Source organism: Ruditapes philippinarum, unplaced genomic scaffold, assembly GCF_026571515.1.
Source record: "Ruditapes philippinarum isolate M1 unplaced genomic scaffold, ASM2657151v2 ctg1931_1_1_1_1, whole genome shotgun sequence".
Classification (NCBI taxonomy): Eukaryota; Metazoa; Mollusca; class Bivalvia; order Venerida; family Veneridae; genus Ruditapes; species Ruditapes philippinarum.
The window spans coordinates 175,005-193,217 of NW_026865585.1; the positions used below are offsets into that span (position 1 = coordinate 175,005).

The 18,213-nt window shown below is 32.2% G+C and overlaps 1 protein-coding gene across 1 annotated transcript; it reads right to left on the reverse strand.

Annotated features, from left to right (window-relative positions):
• Positions 1-7,168: 7,168 nt before the first annotated feature.
• On the reverse strand, positions 7,169-15,725 carry LOC132729627 (uncharacterized). Its single transcript, XM_060715434.1, has 11 exons — positions 15,319-15,725; positions 15,012-15,105; positions 14,124-14,258; positions 13,344-13,491; positions 12,551-12,682; positions 11,628-11,784; positions 10,870-11,062; positions 9,857-9,998; positions 9,282-9,382; positions 8,809-8,982; positions 7,169-8,446 (listed from the first exon to the last, which is right to left on the reverse strand). Exons 1-11 carry the CDS (start codon positions 15,723-15,725, stop codon positions 8,219-8,221), a joined length of 1,911 nt encoding a protein of 636 aa, XP_060571417.1. The 3' UTR covers positions 7,169-8,218.
• Positions 15,726-18,213: the final 2,488 nt, after the last annotated feature.

Below are 18,213 nucleotides of genomic sequence, written 5' to 3' on the forward strand. Positions count from 1 at the left end.
TTTGCAATCTGTGATTTGCCTCATCACTGCAATTTAAGGCAACATGCAAATATAGCCACAATAATTGCATGAAAAATCGCTATGGATTCTTTCATTATTTGTTTGCACGCTATATATCTAGTAATATAGCTTAACCTAAATATACAACAATTGCTTGATAAGCCATCATTTGGTACCCTGCCAATTTGGCAACCATACACTCAAATTGTTGAATTATATTGTTTCTATTCAGTAATGAAATGTCCTTGTGAATATACTGCTGGCCCCAATTTGAAGCCAAGGGCATGTCACACCATCAATCTTTTGTGCAGAGTAATGCACTTTTGTCACCTTAGGAAATTGTAGCAAATGGCACTTTATTTCAATACTTTTAATATACATATGTATCATGGTAACCCAAATCAGTATTAAACGCTGTTAATTTCATTAAATATTAATACAGAAGTGCACTTCGTTAAATTTAAGGGGAATATTTTTTTGGGGCCAAGTGATTTAAACCTGGGGGAAAACGGAAAGAATTACGCTGATACAAAGTGGACAAAAATGTAATTAAAAGTGTAGAATAGAAAAAATTTTGATTGGCCCATTTTACCGGGGTTCCTAAAAAACAGTAATTTTTAAAACAGTTGGTAGGTTTTTTAACAAATTCCAGGCTCATTTTAGCACAAAGGGTTAAAAATTGGGGGTCAAAAATACATAAATCTATTTTGAATATATAATTAAATATAAAATTTAAATATAAAAATTTTAATAAATACTAGAAAAATTTAAAATTATTAATAATTATGAATCCCAAACCCCGAAACCCATTACTTTCATTGTAAGTCATTGTAAATGCTCCACAATATTGTAATAAATTCAGGTAAGTTTTTAAGATTGTTTAAGGGTTTTCAAGGCTTTCTGTTATTCGGCGAAAACACAAAAATTTCTGGTTTCGTTTTAATGAGACTGTAAGTGATACATAAAATTCGGCAATCTTATGTCTTTTTGTTCAAAAGATGACCCAAAGTTTGCCCCCCTAGATTTTCCAGGTACAAATAAAATTTTAAAAGGTCTTCCCAAAAAAGGGATTTCAAAATCTTTGGGTTTTGCTAATTTTGTTTTGCTTGGGTAAAACCCTAAATTAATTTCTTAGGCATTCAATTGTAACAATTTGTTATATCCAAATTTGGGAAAGCATGAATCCCGGAAAAATGAAATCCACCAGTGCAATTGTCTAAAGAATCCCTACCAGGATGGATTTTAAAGCTGATTTCTTCTTTTTCCATACGTAAAAATTTTAACCAGATAAAGATTTTTTGCGTTTTATTTGAGAATTTTTTAGTTCCCCTAATGTGTCGGTAGTTTGACGTTTTCACTGCCGGGATTGTCGCTGTTTGATACTGTTTTTGTCATAAAAGGTCGAGTAAAAAATGCTCCGAGGTGGAGAATAACATGACTTTAACTTGTCGAACCCTTTTTCATGACAAAAATAGATGTTCTAGTTTGTTAAAAAGGCCCCTTTGGAAAGGAGCTAAAACGGTGTTTAAAAACATTGTTTTGTGTTATAACAAACAACCAAAAAACCCAAAAATAGAAAATTAAATTTTGAAACCATTTTGTGTCCCGGGAAAAAAAGGGTAAAAAAGATTTTGAAAAGGAAAAAAAATAAAAAATTTTTTTAATAACATATTTTGAAAACCGGATTTTTTTTAATTTTTAAAAAAATAACAGATTAAAACAAATTTTAACAAATTAAAAATTATAATTAATAAGTAATTTGTATTGGCAACGGATATCAGGTTAACCTTGTGCCCAAAATTAGGCTAAAAAATAGCCATTATGGAGATTTGTACCAGCCTGTCGGGAAGATTAGTTGTCGACCTTTGGCCTTTCCATATTGAAAGTTGGTTGTTTTTACCCGGGGCCCTCTTATTAATATTCTAGCTTAAACTCATATAAAAATTCTTGTAAATAAAAAATAGGAAAATGTACAATGAAATGATAATAAAAAACTTATCTCGCTTTACATTTTTCTGTTTGATCATGCTGTATCCCCGCAAATGGAACCTCAAGTTATAAGAGTAAGACCCAAAAGTTCTAAACAACTAAGTTTAAGATTAACATGCGTAACTTCTAAGTCTCAAAAAAGGCCGTGATGGGCTTCCCGTAAAAAACTGTACATACATGTTTTGAAATTAGTTTTTGAGAATTTTCGTATGAAAAATTAACGCTCCCGAACCCCTCTGAAATAGGTATCTTTATCCACAGAGATATTAAACACAGTTGATATATAAATTTCTGGCCTAACTGGGCAAATTGCCTGATATCTACATTTTTATATGAAGTCGCATTGTAACAATTCTTTGCAAATGATTGTATCTTCTTTACGTATGTTTTACTTGGCACTGCAAAATTCAACGGCTGCACACAGATGACTTTGCAATATCTTAGTCATTTCGTGCGCTAATGATACTTACACGTGCGCTCTATAGATAATAAATTCGGTATCAGATTTGTCCCACAATAAAACATTCATTAATGTTAATGCTATGTTAATTTAAAAAGCTGGTATATTGTCTCGGGGAACAGCCATGTATTATTAACATAATGCAACAAATTATGCACTATTTAATTAAAATCACAATGTCCTAAAATCATAGTAACTATGTGCCATAGCAATAAAGGCTATTGACAATAAAATACGTGCTAAAGTACAAAGCTCATTCTTCAGAATTATTTCAAAGCTTCTTATATGTAACAAACGGAAATTTGCTTAATCTTCAACAAACATAATAACTTAAACATTTCAAACGTACAAAATGTTTAAATTGCTGTGTACTATTGAATGAAGGCTTGAATGGGAAGATTTTGAAAGATAAATACATGTTTAACAAAATAATCCACTTTATTCTTATCTTGATTTTGACACGCTTTATGTATTTCGTTTATCCTTTTTCAATTGCAATGCGTTATGAATTTGATTTTCCTCGTCAAATTTCACTGATAGTTTATTTACAACAACAAAATATAACAGTTTAACCCGTCATCGGTAGATGAGAGGGTTCGGAATACCTCGTTGTCCTTTATAATAATATTAATAATAATAAACAATTTATTTAACGAAGGTAACTTTTTAATACAATACATCAAAGCATTAGAGATAACACATATAATACAAAATCTTATTTTTAACAAGGCCTTCAATAAACATAACAATGGACATATTATAAGTAATTATAAAGATTACAACATTCAGTAAATCTTAACCAACAAAGTAGAAGACAGACATAATATGATATTATAGTATAGGTATATTGTCTATAATTCATCTCTAGATAATAATACATTTTTGAAATGTATACTGCCTTTGACAGCTTGGTGTATACCATAAACATATACTTAAAAGAACATACAAATATAAGTAAAGTGACATTATGCCAAAATCAAGTGAAAATGGCATGTGCTTAGAGGTAAAAGTCAAAATAACATTTAACATTTTGCCAAAATTGTGTTCTATATTTTACTATGCACAAATAATTATTAATGCACATGACCAATGGAAATTTCTATAAATAATGTGTGTCATGTATACTGTGCTCCTCTTAGTTTATGGTACTTAATGCTTTCAAACAAACAATGATATACGGTACAAAAAATTGTCATAAGCTGTAACATTTGGTATTTTCTGTTGTATGACACTTAAGGAAACAACAACATATTCAATCAATATCAAATTTAAAGCTGCATGCCTTCAGATGAGCAAAAATATTTCAATAAAATCACACCTAAGATTTTAGGAAAGGTATAAAGATTCAAAATGCTTGTAATAATTTACATGCTATGTGCGATTAAAGGGACTCCACTGAGGTATTTTGACATGATGGGACTGAAACTATTTTTTCCAGATAAATGTACCATTTGATGTAGGTTTAGACCACTAATCATTGTGCAAAATTTCAGATCATTTACGCACTTCGTTTTTCCAGAATAATTATTCAAAATTTAAAAAAATGACCCAAAATGAAAAGCGTTTAAACGCTTTTCACTCACATCGGGCTAAGAAAATCATTTAAATACGATTTTCAATTTATTTCATAGTATATTTCTTAACTATCTTTGCATATATTTCTGTTTAAAGTGCCCCAGCTCATTTATGTAAGAAATTCAAATGTTATGTTTTGAGGCTTTTAAACCTCAGTGGAGTCCCTTTAATGACCGATTTTTCAGTATTTATAACTATATTTCTACTGCGTTACTAACTAAAAAACGTTTTTAGTTCTTAATGTATCTACTTCAAACTTCATATATATGTTTCTTATTATCATTCAACATTTGTGAGAAGGTTCAATACTCTAGCAAGACTATTTCCAGAATTATGTCCCCCTTGAACTTAGATGTTTTCCCCTACCTGTCCTCCCAACAAATAATCCTCCATCTTGAAAATTCTATACTGTAACCGAAAAACGCGATACTGTAACACGTTCCCTACGGTGAATTATCTCCTCCTTAAATGTTGAGTTTTTCTTATTCATTCTGTAACTTTATATATATAAATATATATATAAGGAAATGCAAAATAACATTTATACTTAGTTAATACTTTTATAATAATTTAAGAAAGTGTTATAAAAGATTACTCATTTATGAAAAGACAAGAGATGCTTACAGTATAGACATATTTTAGGAACACAACTATTTGTGTACGAGCTATTTTGAAATGCAAGGGAAGTAAGCACGAGTACAACGCTTTTCCCAAACTTGTAAGAGTTGTGTTTCCTGTTCTTTGTTCATATTGACAAATTTAATTATTGTTGACTAATGCCAATATTAATTCACATCTTTATATACCAAAACAATGTGACTACGAATGCATTGTAAATTGTGTATTTTCTAATTACTGAAAGATTCTTCTTCTTCTTCTTCTTCTTCTTCCTTAATCTTTAATCTAGATGATTGTGCTATCATGTTTAACAAAAATGAAATGGTCAATTTTGTCGGGGCATACTTTAGGTGAATAAAATATCAAAAGAAACAATAATTATTTTTATTTCGTTTAAATTTATGTAACGCATTTTATTGAAGGTTAATAAACGAAATTAAAAAGGAAAATAACATAAATGTGCTCTTCGGCTGGTTTGTATATTTCTCGTTGATATTCTCACAAAATATCATACAAGTGTCACTTACATAAACTACATTTTATATACTGAAATGTACTCTAAATTCTAAAGTATTTCAATATTATTAGGGCAATGTATCGCCCGACAAGAATAATAAAATTACCTCGTTTTGTTAAGAATACAATATTATATTCTGTCAATATACAAAGGATGATCCAAAATGTTTTAAATGATATATGGTTCAATCTGTTGTATATGGTGAATCTGAATATGTCCAGCATATTCTTACAAAGTATTAGGGGGGGGGGATGACAATATTGAAGAAAACAACTACATATAAAACATAATTGTCACTATAGTCTACCCGGCGCAAGTCGCTGCTCATTTCATAACGCAGTTAACGGCGAACCATTTGTTGTTTCTATACGCCATTTATTAAATAGGTGACAGCGACTATCTGTTCATACTTTATATACCAGTTTTTGTGGCGATTGCTATAATGTAGGGAAATGACTATCATATAATGACTACCATATAAGACACTTACTGGTACATGCACGTATATCCCAAACAGATAAGAAACGCTTTTCCTTTAGCTGATTCTTGATGGTTGGACATATTTCAAAAATAAACTGGGCACGTAGCTGGTGTGACCTAACCAACGGCGAAGGGTGTGGCCCTAAAGAGAGCTGCTGCTCCCGGAAGAGGTGCCTTTCCTCTATATTGTCTACTGCGTTCAGGAAGCGAGGAACTGGGTCCTAAAGAAGATCTACGACGAAAGACGGCATGAGAAGACCTCCGTTGCGGCTCTACGATCGGCGACGTTGCAGGCAAACTAAGTCCTCCGTTGCAGGCTCTACGACCAGCGACGTAACAGAGGCCGGTAGTTTGGGACATATGGAAGACCGGGGGCCAGTATAAATAAAACTAAACACACACACGATCTTTGGGTTGCAATCAGACACCTTAACCACAATGTCACCTTTCCCTATAAATGTATATATAACCTTAATGGCATGTTTGCCAAATCGGTCACTAGTTGTTGGTTGAACAGACTGTAAGTAGTCATAGTCACAGTAACTTTGACCAACGGACATCAGAACGAACATGGGTCATCTACTTCAACCAATTGCTAAGAATGTAAACGAAATTATAAGCTAGTACTCTTTAGTGAATTTGCCATTGTTCTTGTTATCGTCAAAGGTTTAGTCGCATAAAAACTTTTCTGCATGAAAAAAATAAAATCAACAAAAAGCTACTGTTGCTGGTGATACACTACGGGTATATCCGTTCTGTCAATGAAAATCGATCAGAAACCCTTTCTGTGTGGTGACCATTCACTTACTGACCTCAATGTGTGTAGGGGTTATCAACATTCCAACCTAATCTGAGGATAACTGGGCATATCATTCTGTAGTGATTTGGTTCGGTAAGATCAACTGGCCTCAACAAAATAATGGATTATTATACCTTATTGGACTATAAACTTTCTAATTACACTGTTTGTGGTAGTTCATACGACGTATACACATGCCGAATGCATAAAATACTAAATCCCTTTAAATAAAGTGGCTAATCTAACAACTTTAATACATGTATTCACCGAAAGAAAAACAGAAAATTAGTTTTCCATTTGTTCTTTTATTCACTAGTATTCAAGAGCTAACATGATTTTACAATTCAATATGTTGCAATTTACTTAGAAAATTGATTTCATTAATATGATATAAATAGTACTGTATACTCAAACGTTGAGATTTGAGGCATGTCTGGAATAAATAACTTAAACTTCAAACAATTAAATATCTTCATCAAAACATTTAATCACTATATATCTAAGTACAAAATCTAAATCAGCAAATATATCAGTAAGTGCTAGACATGATGAATTATGAATATTTAATTTTTATGCTTCTTGCTTTCTTGCTTACTACTGAGATTCTAGCTTACTACTGAGAGAAACATTTAAACACAAGTCAATCGTTCTAAAGAACAATTCTAGATAAAACCGTGAATTTTGTCAAATATAGAACTTTATCATTAACGACCTCATTTTTATTTTTAAAAAAAAAATGTTGGTAAAGAGCGCAAAATAATTTTCCCTTTTAAAAAAAGTTAAAACCACCTGTCAACAAAACATTTTCTTTTTTCCTCTTCCTAAAGACCGCTAATGTTCATTTTCAGAATTAATATTTTGCTCTTGACAAACTATAGCAGTAGATAATGTTATTTAAGATTTACTAAGCTGTAACACCCGATTTCACAACACAGAAGTAGACATTAGATTCCTCTATTTTCCCCCTTTCCAGTTCAATAAATGTTTATAAAATGTGCGATTCAGAGACAATCATGGCACTAATAATAATAATAATAACAACAAAAAGCATAACGTTATATGTAATTGATACAATAATAATCAGACTTTGAACAAAAAATGATTCAATGATGACAGAAAATAACATTGTAAAAAATCTGTCTCAAAGTCAGAAAAAAAACTTTTCTTGGGCGCTTTAATCAAAACATGTTCAATGACACTGCATCTATTATATAAGAAAAATGTTATTTGTTTCAATGTCTACTTCCATTTAAGCAATGATGCTAAATAACAATTAACCTGCCTGTCAGCAGCCTCTCGCTGATACCATTATACCGGGTTGACTTCATTTAAATACAGAAAATGTAAAGAAAGACAACAAAAATACATGAATGATAAGATTAATTGAAGCATTATATACACGTAAAATAAACATACAGACACTAGTTATCATATCGATTTTTGTCATCCGATATATTCGCGGATCAGGTAAAGTGTGGACCTAACCGATTTTCAGAAAATAAAAACTTAATAATCACACAAATGAAGTTTAAAGCTATGTTTAAATATCATATACAATATAAACTCATTTCTGAAGGAGTTTCGTTATACTCCTAAACAGTACACGTTTCAACACTTAGAGAAATATCATTATTATACATTCAAAGATAAAATGAAAATAAAAGAAAAAAAACATATGTAAAACACGCAAAGAAGTCAATGAATAAAAGAAAACAATTCTTAAATGTTGAAGAGAACTAATATAGTCCTTGTCTCTGTAAAAGCTTTGACCAGTCCACTTTTACAGTAACATGGAAAAGTTTGGGAGTGCGGACGCCTTTCTTTCCTCCTCCTCCTCCTCCTTGATTTCCTCCTCCTGCACGTCCATTTGTAATGGACTATTTCCAAATGTTTTCATCTTCTTCGTTTGACCAGTCAGAAAATTGACCTCTTCTACCCTTTTCTGTCTAATCTCTTGCTGATCTGTGGGAGCATATTGCTTTACCATTTCCTGTTCCTTTGCTAGCTTCTGTTTGAGATTATTGAAAAAAAAGACTTGCAGTATTAGAGGTTTGGTTTCAACTCTTTATGTAGGTTCAACATTTCCGGATTTAAGCAATGAAAAGTTTAGCGTCGTATTTTCTATCCATACTTAAGTCAGCTAACATGCATTAAACTGTAAAAGCTTGAAGGGTCCATTACAAGACTAGGCCACGCCAGCCTGCATGAATAGTTTTCTGACAAAAAATACAAGCAGTCGTGTAGACACCAAGATTACCTAAAATAAAATTGCCTTACAAAGGTGCTGCATTATAACAATCAATATGTACACTTCGATATGCATACATTTACTTGTTCTCTAATAGAATATAAAAATAAAGTCACACTGACCTGCGGCATTTTCAAGGAAACTTCAGGCTTTATGGTTGCTTTACGACCAAGGGAATCAATGTCATTAGCTCTTGTTTTTCTTACTTTAGGTCTGATACAAGTAAATTCTTCTGACATTTGGTGTGTTTGTGGAGACACGTTGTTGAGCGATATTGGTGCATTCCCTTCAGTGATCTACAATAAAAACGATTCATTGTTTGATTTGTTTGATTTGCAGGAATATTACATGTTCCTTACAAAAACTCATTATTCAAACAAACACTGTAACGGTCCTGTGGCCACTTTCCAGCTTAGATGCTAGCGGTAAATCTATTATCATACTCAAAGCATTATGTTCTGCAGAATTGGGGAACACCGAGAGCTTTAGCGAGGTACCGGGTCAACTTATGATATATTGGTCAATGTTGATAAAAAGGTATAATTATATGAAACACATGTTTTCGAGTAAATGAGCTGATAACTTTCACACTTACTGATAAACACTTTTTGAAAGGATTCAGTTCCATACCAGGAGCACCCTTTGTTCTTTTCTCTACTGGGTCGTTCTCGCTCTCCATACTATCTTTAGCTATTTCTGCAAAATAGTTTAAGTTAATACGTTTCATAGTCTCATCTAACTATATTTATTAAAAGTAGATCTTTAGGATAAAGAAAGCTTTTGTACAACATGTAGTTTAAAAAGAATATTTGTCATTATCCTTTTATTTATTTAAGGAAAGCTGCGACTTTTTCTTTGTCACAAGACTATTTTTGAGCCCCGTGACATGATTCATATACTTTAGTGGGAGTCCACTATACTACATTCCAGATAGCTTTACAAAAGCAGTTTCATACATATTGATTACATTTACAAATAAAGACTAATTGGCTAATGTTTGTCATTACAACACTTTTTAAAAAAATCATTAAGAGCATGACGCGTGATATCTATTGTTGTTAGACTACAAGTACAGCTGTCATCCGCTGACATTCCTACTACTGCCAAGTTTACGTACATCTTTTAATTGTGAGTGGAGGATTGTGAATTTCCCTTCAAGCTTTATCTTACCTTCAATGTAGCCTAGAGCTTGTCGTGCACTGAACCGATCATGATGGTTGAGTAGAGTCAGCTCCCTCAGAAGAAATCTCATTTTCGAGTCACACTCGTCTGGTATCAGGTCATGCACAAACTCTGTACGACTGTCAGCCATCTGAAATAACAAATTAATTCAGCAGCAGAAAGACCGTTCTCTGATATAAAATCATTTGTATACAATTCAAGTAATATACGTAATCGAAAGATATCAGTTAATACATAGTTTTTCCAAAAGAGCTGAATTCAAAGATCATGCAATACAGTTGTATCACTTAGGTTTTGCATTACTCTGAAGCAGTATTTCATGTTAAAATTTCTAATGCTTTGTCCGTAATTGCAGACATACTGGACATAAAATATGAGACAATGCAGTTCTTTACTTAATTAGCATACACTCGTTGATAACTTGTTGCATATCAGACTGGATGTTTCTATTGTTTGCAGCCGTGCTGAACATACCATCCTACAGTCACAGAGTTATAACAGTCTCATGATTTAAGATGACGCCAATTCGTCGTCTTTATTAACGAGTTGCGTGCTTAGAATGAGATGATGTATTCTGTCTTTATGATCACAGCTGTCAATTCACGGATACGCTTCTATGACAAAAGTTATAAATAAAATTATCAATATTTGTAACCTTGTTTTGAATAGTTACCAATATGTACTGTGCTAGAAAAAGAATTAAACACTGTTTAACAAGCTTATCCAGCTCTCAGAACAGCATCGTTACCACCTTAAGCATCTACCTTTGAGCATAATATTCCGGTCTGTAGCTCATGTAAGATCTTAAAATTTCTCTCAACTTGATGACATAATATCAAATCATCTAGTTCTTTCACTAAAAGAAAAGCATCATTGCAAAAGAAATAGTATCCAATTTAAAGATCAGGTTTGATAACCTTTGATTATGCTCATTTACCAAAAAGCAATTTATCAAAAGATAAACAGTGCCATAGCTATTTAGATTTGTAAAACCTTCTCACCAGTTCTATTAGTTTCCTGCGCATCTGGCTTAACTTGTCTTTACTTATACCATTGTAGTTTAAATTCCCATTGGTAATGAACTTGACAAGGATATGGTACCCTTTAAATAAGAACATTATCACGAGTCCGAAGGCAAAAGTATCAACTTTTCCTGTTATATCCTCTCTACTCAATCCAAACTTTCGAACTAGCCTGAAAAAATATATCAAAAGAGAATATGATAAAAGTCATGAAACTTTATGAAAGAAATACCTTAAACCAAAGATTTCTGACAATAAGATAAACACGGTCAAAATGAAAAGTTTACAAACAAACTAAAATGTTAATACATTGAATATTTATCTATTCATTTTTTCGTTTATGGCCAAAAGTCAAACTTACAGGGTAAATGTCCTATTGCAACTATAATTCAAGCTTTATTCGTTTAAGAATACTTGAGCTACCTCTCTGCATTATTTCATCATGCCTAGCACACGAGAAGTGTCAGCGACATTCTGTTAGCTAGCCGGATAGCCCCCTCGCATGAAATATTTCACTGTACCTGACAGGATTCAATCCAACAACATAATCAACAATTTATTCAAAGTCATCACCTTACCATTTTTTCAGTTCTTAAATATAACCTTCATTCAAGCATCCATTCACACCGTAAACTTATTTGTGGCAAGTAATAATTTCCGGTTATACAATAATCGGAAACATTGCCTCAAGACCATTTGTTTCAAAAAGGAGAAAAATGGTATATTCAAGAACCTACTGGCGTTGGAGAAACATCTTGCAAACTTCAGGCGCCAAATATTCATAGGTCAATCCAACAAATTCTAGTGGTTCTTCTGAGAGTCTTGATGAGCCAAAGTCCGTCAGTTTTACTACAACATATCCATTTGCCCTAACCTTGATACAAATATTCTCCGCTGTTTAAAGTAATATGATAGTATATTATTAGAAGAATGTACATTATCTGATATTTGTTTGTGAAATTTTGTTTGGGTTTTACGTCACACCGACATAGTATAAGTCATATGGCGACGTTCTTACAGATTTACTGGTGGAGGAAGGCCTTAGGTTCCCTTCCGTGCATTATTTAAGGCACTGACTGACACCTGAGTAGAACCACTGACGTTCAATTATCTGATATAACATATCTATATAAAGCAGATAACATATCTATATAAAGCAGATATCAAATTGTTCTAGAATTTTTCATCATCACAAAAATGATAAAATGTATAGTAAATGTATAATAAACTCTATCAACATTATTTTTAAGACATATTTTATAGGAGTATCCAAATGATATACATTGTGTTTTTATCAATAATTGAAATACGTAAAATGTGCCAAGTGTAGGCAAATTCACTTTCATATGAATATCCGACATTGAAGTAAATATTAATTGCACGAAGTAATAAGGGTCAAGAACTACAGGACTTGGTATGATGAAGTGTTGATGATGATTCACTATTATTCTCTTTACATTATAATGTTCAAGTTAATGCATTTAATGGTTTCAGAGATATTAAAATAAATATAACATTTCGTCAAAAAGGGGTATAACTTTGTCAAAATTCACTGAAGAGTCATGAAACTTGGCCTACAGAGTACTGTTGTAACCATATAAACCCTCATTACACAATGCATGTAGAAGTTATAAATATACATGTCACAAAATGGACTTACGTTTGATGTCCAGGTGCACTATGTTGTTACTGCTCATGTGATCTAAGCCCGCACATCCTTGCTTTGAAACTTCCCATTTTTGTGCATCAGTGAGAAGTCCAAACTGATCATAATACTTGTTTATAGCAAGCCCTAAAATATATTAAATATTTTGTTGTTTCATACAAATTTAGTGCAGAAAGTAGGCCAAAAGGTTTGTTAAAATTGAAAATTGTATGAATAAAGTAGATCAGTCAGACATGATTATTCTCATAATTTTTGATGAATTTAAAAGCGTTAGAAATAGAGTCAATCTAATGCGAGACTTTATTTATATACTAAAGTGTTTGTCATGATACAGTTGGCCTACTTACATTTTCCAACACATGATTTAAGCAGAATTAGGTATTCTAACATAGAACTGTTTTCATAAATAATAGCAATAAGACGCCAGAACCAATCAACAAAAGACTAAGAAAAAACACTGGGTTTCATGAATAAATAAAAACATTAAAAGTTAACGGAAAATTGAAGCTTCGATTTGGATAAAGATGGTAAGTAAACAATCACATACTTGCAAAGTATAAAAGAAAGCATTTACATTTACACAACCTCATTCACTTTCTTTATTTTGTTTATTCTGCCCATATTCACATTACATATCATACGGTAACTTTCCGGTATAATATTTATTGCCATTGTCCAATTATTCATAATTCCGGTAAAAAAAACATATGCATTTACCAGTAGAAAGGTACACTTAAAAGAGATTTAACATTTGTAACAGGATTTAAACAGCCTTTTGACAACTTACCGCAATACTCAAGCAGCAACTCCATGGTTGGATTTCCCTTGTCTTTATCGTAGTATCGCTGTATAAGACCGTAGCACTTGGTCAGGTTAAGATGATTCAGTTTAGATGGTACAATTATTTCACTTGATCTTAACTTATTCTTTGGAACCTGTAAGTATAACAAGTTGGTGATGATGGCATTGCTCTGCTCAACAGAAAGAAAAAATATCTTTACAAAGCATGTCATATTATTTAAATATTGAAATATTTTTTAAAATGATACCTCTTTCTGTCGTATACACAAAGTTTGGTGATAACACATCATAATGATGAACAGTTTATTTGTTTTTAAGCTTTATTGTAAATGTAAAGTTTGCACAAGATTGTTGAACTGTACAAATCCAAAATAATACCGGACATTGTATGGCTTACTGGAAAATATTTTACAGAAGAAGATTGGTGAGTTGAAATAAGCAAAGCATAAATCAAAGACACATTATGCCCTAGAGTATTCGTTTACTTCTATTTTTCAATAGCCTTTTATTTCTGGTGCCCCATTTAAGTTTCAAAAAACATTAACTTACTTGCCAATTCCCTGAATTTTCATCAACAGCAAAATGTTAGCAAAGAAGTTATTTGACTTCCATATAACGTACTCACTTTAATTACATTTTGCTAATTTTATAACAAAATAATTTTACATTTAGCACTACATGTTAGGTAGTAAGCATCTAACATACACTAAACCCCTTTATAACCTTCACCAGGAATAAAGTAAGGAGTTTTTATCAGCTTTAATACCTGTTTTATGACGAACTGTTCTTGTGTTTTCTTATCCTGACAAAGACTAACTGCACCGTACGAACCTCGACCGAGACATTTTTTCCTCACAAAATGTACATTCTCTTCATAGCAATCTGACTCTGGGGCACATGTCTGGAAATATATATATATATATAAAAGTTCCTTCCTGATCTCATTAAAATGATCAGTCATTTCAAGTTATTTCATTACAGCCATAAAAACACTGCGTCATGTAGTAACTTTTTTATATTGTTTTTGGTCCCATAACTCACTTGTTCTTGTAGTACATATTCATCAGTGTTTGATTTCATATCATACCAGATTGATGAGCGAATTCCCTTTTTTGATAAAGAAGGCCTAACATGATACTCTGTGTGCAGTAAATCCTATGACATGAAACCAATTTTCAGACTAACTACACACCATTTCAATAAACACTCTAGACTATAATTAAATTTATTTTCATGAGAAAAGTTACGCATTACAATGACCAACCATTTTGTTCGCAATATGTATGTCTCCGTTTTGGTCTCTAGACTGATTTCAGACGTAAGGCATCCTATGAAACGCAACCCTGGATTTTACAAAAACCCCTAAACAGCCTAGCTGGGTAGCTATCTCACGTTAAATGAGCAAGGAATATATGATTTTATTCAACAGTAGCAAAACCTATTCAAACTTTATTTGAAATATTTCTTGTACATTTGTTTTTAGAATCAAGTCACATCTTGTCCCAATTGTGTACCTATTAAACAACCACTTACTGAGCAAATAATCTCTATCAGTAATAAAATTTTGCTTGCGGAAAAAATGTTATATTCATATAGAATTTATACATGTAACTTTCACAATGTAACAAATTAAAAAATATCTTATGGTCCTTACCTCATCAACAATACACCCTGTTACTTCATCCAAAAGATTCCATAAATCATTAACCATATCTTCAAGTGCACGAACTCCTGTATATTTCACAGTCCTGAACAAAATAAAATAGTCAATAATTTACAATATGTATACAAAAATTACATGCGATAGGTAAAATATAATAATAATAATAATAATAATAATAGAATCTTAAACACCTTGTTGAATAAGAAATACATCAATTTTTTGTAGAATTGTGGATGATAAAACAAAACACAAAGTATAACGTATGTAAAACCATTTCAAGTAATGTAAATAGTATTACCCTGGTGTGTATCGTTTGGCTGGAACGTCAAACGTTTCTTTACTGGTGTTCTTTTTCAAATCCACACCAAATTCATTTGCATTTGCCTCGTCAGTCAGTGGTACTGACGGACCTTCTATAAATGTTTTCGTTGACTGATCAGTTGTGGCTGCTGGTACTTTAGTTTTTGATTTTTCCTCATGTAATTTTGGATTCGGAAGCTGATTAAAGTTGTCCAACGTAGGATCAGTTGCAAATCCTTTTGGGACAGTTTTCTTCCCTTGTGGATACTGTTTTTGTGAAGTAAGAGATACTTCATTTGTACTTGAATGGGCGGTTTGAGGCTGAACATCACTTGGCTGGATAACATGGCCAGAAATATTCACTTTTTTCTCTTTCAAGTCAACAAACTCATTTGGATTTGACATTTTGTAAAACTGGGGTATTTTAAAACTGAAAATTAAAAAAAAAAACATTTTTAATTTTTATATTTTTTAAAAAACCCGTTTTTTCAAAATGTATTTTATGTGAAATAACTTTTAAATTTTAAAGGGATTAATGCGTAGGGGAAATGTTAAACGAAACAAAATTTTTCATTTCCCCGGGAAAGTCTCCTTTGAAATTTTCAAAAAAATCCAAAAAGTCAATGTAAGATGCTGATGTCAGTTTTTGATAAAACCCCGCCCCCTGTGTATAAACCTGCATGCCTTTTCCCCCTCTGGGGACTTGTTTTTAAATTCTTATAAAAACCCCTTGTACAGTAAAAATTAAAAGCTAGAAACTATTTCCTTTGGGGTCCGGGTTATCAAACAATCCCTTTTAAGGGTCTGGTTTTTAAAACAAATTTTTTTCCAGCAAAGCCTTGTGTTTGAAATAGTTTATACCTTTTACCAGGGACGGTTCGATGTTGGCGCATCTGGTCTTCGCCGACTTCTCTGGGCCAAGTATTTGCAATTGCTAATTAGGTAAGAAGGTTTAATGACCTTTTCAACTTTGTGTTTTAACATGGGGATCAACCGTTCTCCGATTATTACTATATACGCTCTTGATGAGGTACGCGCTCATTATCGTTATTTACCAAAAGATAAAACTTGCCCAATAATGTTGGAACATTTATTCATGTCTTGGTTTCCAAAAATGGGGATTTTTAATCAATTACTGATCTAATTAATCCAAATGTTTCACTTCCTCATGGGCGCAAACATCAACGTGTTTTTAAAGGCCGTGTACAATATTTTTGAGACCCGGTGAGTTATTTGACGAAGAGAAACTCATTTTATTTTTCGTAATTTTGAAACCTTAGCAAAAAGGGTAGGACAGGGCGCTTTGGCTCCAGTTGATTAGCCCAAAAAATGAACCAACCTGAAAGGTTTCAGTTTTAATGCATATGAAAAAAACTATATAAATAGATTGTTTGTGCCAAACTCGTCGAATAACGAAGCTTCCTCTTGGGGGGCTTAAAGTATAGAAATCATTTAATTAACATCGCGCGTTAAGATATTTCTTTAGTGTCCATCCCTTTTGCTCAAATATTGGCGAATCTAGGTGATTCAGGTAGAACATCAGGCATATTGCACTTTTGGAACCGTTTACAACAAAGGGACAACACTAGAATAACAAAGAAAGTGTTTAACTTTAAATAATTGGTGCAGTGATGTTAAAAAGATTCTGAATAATTCGAACTTTATTACAAAAGTACTGTCAATTTATCATGCGTTGGCGAAACTCTGAAAACTGACCTTATATTATGAAAATGGCAAAAATGCCATTCAACACGTAAATAAGTTACGTTACATACGCAAAAATTGAAAAAACTTTTTTCTAACAAAAAGAGGAATGCCTTACACTTAACCCGAAGGAAAATGGGTAAGCTCATTGCTAGCCATTTCATTCGAATTTCTTCCGTTACGAATGAGACCGGACCTCCATTCAGACCCTCGCCTGCTCTGTTCCAGCCAATTTAAAGTGAAACAAAGAAAAACATTTTTAAATTGCCCTTGATAAATACTTTACACTTGGGAAAAAGTGGTATTCCCAATAATATGCCAAAACCAAATCATTATTTTAATCTCAATTGGGAACTTATTAACAGTATGGGTTGGGTTAATTGCAACAAATACAATACCAAAAATATCCACCATTTTACGAAGAAGTTGCAAATTATATTTCCTTGAAAGGAGGAAAGGAGATATTTTAACATCTGTTTTTCAACAATTCGGCAAAAATTGTGGTTATACTTTAATTTACAATTTGGTAATTTTAAAGAGGTTAGACAACCCGTTACTTTTAATATACACTCAGGTAGTTTGGTTATCGTACTATAATACTGTTTACCTTTCAGATTTATAAAATTTTCATGTAGGACTCCTCTTATATTTTTTAAAGCAAAATTCAAGATAATGATTTTTATCATGTTTCACAATTGTTTATTCCGTAATTAATTTACCATTTACCTAAAATTTTATTCCATTTTAGAAAAAAATTCCATTTTCGTGAAGTCCCCCCTCGAAAAATGTCACTCGGTCCTACAACAAATTTAACTATGACAATGCGTTTAGGTCAAATTGCATGCGGGACAAGCCTTCATTAAAAGGAATTATAACTTATTTTTCTCTTTAATTTTGAACATACAATAGATGCCCTAGAAAAAAAGAAATCCGGGTTTTAAATAATTTTTTTTAGTGAGGGTTTTCCCCGAATTTAAAAAAAATGTCATTTCGAAATTTATTGATTAAATTAAAATTTAATTGATTTGGGTTTCTTTGAAACCGGGGGGTCAATGAAAAACCTTCGAAAATGCAAAACACTTACTTTTTTTAGGGTCCTTTAAACCCCCCCGCAACTCCAGAGCACCATAAATACAAATTAAAAAGAATCCGGAAAAACCCCCCCCTAGGGTCTTATTGAATAGACCCC